The 2955-nt window shown below is 46.3% G+C and overlaps 1 protein-coding gene across 1 annotated transcript; it reads left to right on the top strand.

Moving 5' to 3' along the window:
• Nucleotides 1–48: 48 nt before the first annotated feature.
• Nucleotides 49–1472, top strand: Pmar_PMAR017242 (thiolproteinase SmTP1, putative; the record flags this gene model as incomplete). The annotated part of the gene is made up of 9 exons (XM_002785450.1): nt 49–131; nt 191–285; nt 328–453; nt 502–630; nt 712–811; nt 877–1021; nt 1069–1210; nt 1262–1337; nt 1390–1472. Coding segments are annotated over 9 exons (979 nt in total), but the record flags the coding sequence as incomplete, so codon positions are not given.
• Nucleotides 1473–2955: the final 1483 nt, after the last annotated feature.

Here is a 2955-nt window from a genome sequence, read left to right as displayed (position 1 = left end):
CACCTCGCTATCATGTGGTTCACCGCTGGGACTCTTCACCTCATCGTTATGGCTCAGACTATCGCCAGAGGATCGGGTCGAGAATATCAACTAGAGAATATCGACCAGGCCTTCCAAAGCTTCATGAGGGAGTGAGATAATCCGTTTCCTTCAGTTTCCAGCTCTTACATCGCCTATCGCAATTTTGAAGATACAATAAGAAGTATGAGACGGATGAGCAGTACCAGGTTGCAAAGGCTGCTTTTGCAGAAAGCATGAGAGAGATAGAGGAATTGAGAGCAAATGGTTGGCGGCGGAAGCTCATGTCCTCTCATGTTTATTATTCAGGCGATATAACTCATGAGGTCGGCCTCAATGAATATGCCGATGTACCATCCGGAGTATTCGATAAAGCGTTCCAGTGCGCTACAGATCCGCAGTTTGAAGAAAACCTGCGCTCAGTCACTGCGACTTGTACTATCACCTTGCTCTTGCTCCACTGAAGCAGGAAGATTCCTTCAGACCCACAAGACGAGATAGAAGCTCCTCCCCCGTCGGTTGACTGGGAAGCCGCTGGTGCTTTGGCTCCAGTCAGGGAGCAATCGACTCGGCTGAACAGATGTGGCTCTTGTTATGCCATCGCCGCTATAGGTAAGCCTTTGATGGTTTTCCATACCAATCTAGAGGGGACTTTGGTGCCGATAATCATCACAACCGCTGGTTTCTCTTCAGTCGCTCTGGAGAGCCGTTTCAAGATACAGACCGGCATTGCTAAAGTGGTTCCGTTCTCAGTTCAACAGATAGTTGATTGTAGTAGAGCCTACGGCAATAAGTGAGACAACATTCAGCCATTCGACTGAACCACGTTATCCTCTGGTGACCTGATTCTACTTTCAGTGGTTGCAAAGGAGGTAACCCCAAGTCGTCATATGTGTACACGAAGTATAACGGTATAGTGCGAGCCAGGAGCTACCCCTATAAGGCTAAGGTTGGCGCGTGTAAGAATTCCGTCACTACGGATCCAAACCTGAAGTGTCTCAAGGTGAGTATCTTTCAACAACGCGATTCAGTGCTGGTTGTTGTTATCAGCATCGTGATTTCGATGAATTCATTAACGTACCGGCGGCCAACGAGGCTCTCATGATGCAAGCTGTAGCTACCGGGCCAGTGGCGGTTAGTCTGTATTCTCTCGCCCCGCCATTCAAACATTACAAAGGCGGGATTATCACAGGTGAGATTAGTCTCACCTAAGAGCGCAACATGCCTCCGTTCAACTTTGTAGCCAAGACCTGCGGAGTGTCTACCCCGAACCATGCGGTAACTATCGTTGGTTACAACACTTCATCGGATGGAATTCCGTAAGATCAAAGTATCAAAGTAGCATCCGGTGTTCATTCGCCTACATGCTAGGTATTGGAAAATTCTCAACTCTTGGGGGAAGTCTTGGGGAATGAAAGGCTTCGCTTATATCGAACGAACCGGCAATCAACCTGGTAAGTTTCAGTGAAAACTGCGGCGCGGTCGTGTCCACTTCTGTTTCTGATCGGAGCAGCCTGCTAGGAGCAGTCACTTCTCCTACTATTGTGGCTATGTATGGTTCATCTGTAGTTACTGGATGATCTATAGGTCCATGTAATATCCTCTCCGTCGACGAAGTTTACCCCACCTTCCGCTCTGTGATCCAGAGCTCGCCTTGCGCTGGAACTCGTTGAAGGTGCTTGATGTGGGAATTGCCGGGCCGACCCGGCCCGGCCGAGAGTTTGAGTTTGATGCGACGCGTCATTGAGCTATTCTATGATGTTGATACCAGTTCCCCATTTCGTTGTTACAGAATGTTACAAATATTCGTATGAGTTATCATGGAGCCCATCTTCTAATCAAAAAATATCACCTTTTGATATTGTTTGTTTGAGACAATATTATCTCAAGATAGAGCTTCATTTCCATTGTTTCCATTGGTCCGCACAAGCCGGATTAATGTTGAATGGTTGGTGCTCTATACTCGACACAAGTTGAGTTGGAAGTTCAAAAATCACAGAAGCAAGAATTTTTTGGACTTATCTAATACGTGTATCATAGATAGCTTCGGGGATATCAGTCGGCTCTACTCAGAGAATGAGGGATGTACCATTGTAGCCTGCATAAGACGATTGAATCCTCTGAGATGCTTCTAGTCTGTCGCGACATTGAAGCGAGACCTCAACAGAGCATGGTTTATTTAACTGAAGAGATATTCGGTCCGAGACTGATTCCGATACTGTACGATGCATCTAAACCTTAAAACGGGACGAGCTCGTTGGAAGTTCCACTTGGAACGGGCGAAGTTAGAAATCAAACCCGAAAATGTAACTTCATATTTGCATTTAGAACTTCCACAGTTGTCACAGGGCATTCAAGCACTTTGAGCCAAGGCTTGGTTACCGGGTTTGTCCGAGGTCGATAGGAAGCCCGAGTTCGTGTTGATAGAACTTCCAGTTCCGTCATTCACATGGAACTCCTCCATTCCATCCTTCGAGGAATATCGATTTCGTTGTTGGGAACGCCAGTTTTGTGGTAGCAGACCGTTACTTGATAGTTAGACGAGAAGCCTTTCTAAAGTATCACTCTAGTTCCTTTGGAAATAAGCGTATCAGAGATAGCCTCGGAGATAATATTTCCGTGAATTCTGAGCTTTCAACTTAACTTGTGTCCATAAGAAAGCACCAATCAGAAAAAGCACTCACTACTAGAGTCCAAAGTTCAACGATACGACTGTTCACTGCTCTGCATCTGGGTAGCGATATTCAGCTTGTGTAAAAGGTTCTTGACCAAGTTGATCATTGTATCTTACTCATTTGGCTTGAGCTCATCATAAGCAATCCATACACCACCTCGGAATAGTGGTGGTAGGTGCTTCAACTGGTCGTCGTCTTCCCACTTGTTAGCAGTTGCACACACCTTGAACTTCCGTACTTATTGCTCGAAGTCCAAAGGGCT

Source organism: Perkinsus marinus (genome assembly GCF_000006405.1).
Source record: "Perkinsus marinus ATCC 50983 genomic scaffold scf_1104296932444, whole genome shotgun sequence".
In the NCBI taxonomy this organism is placed as follows: Eukaryota; Perkinsozoa; order Perkinsida; family Perkinsidae; genus Perkinsus; species Perkinsus marinus.
Note: the sequence above shows the minus strand (reverse complement) of the source record. Positions and strands in the feature narration are given on the sequence as shown.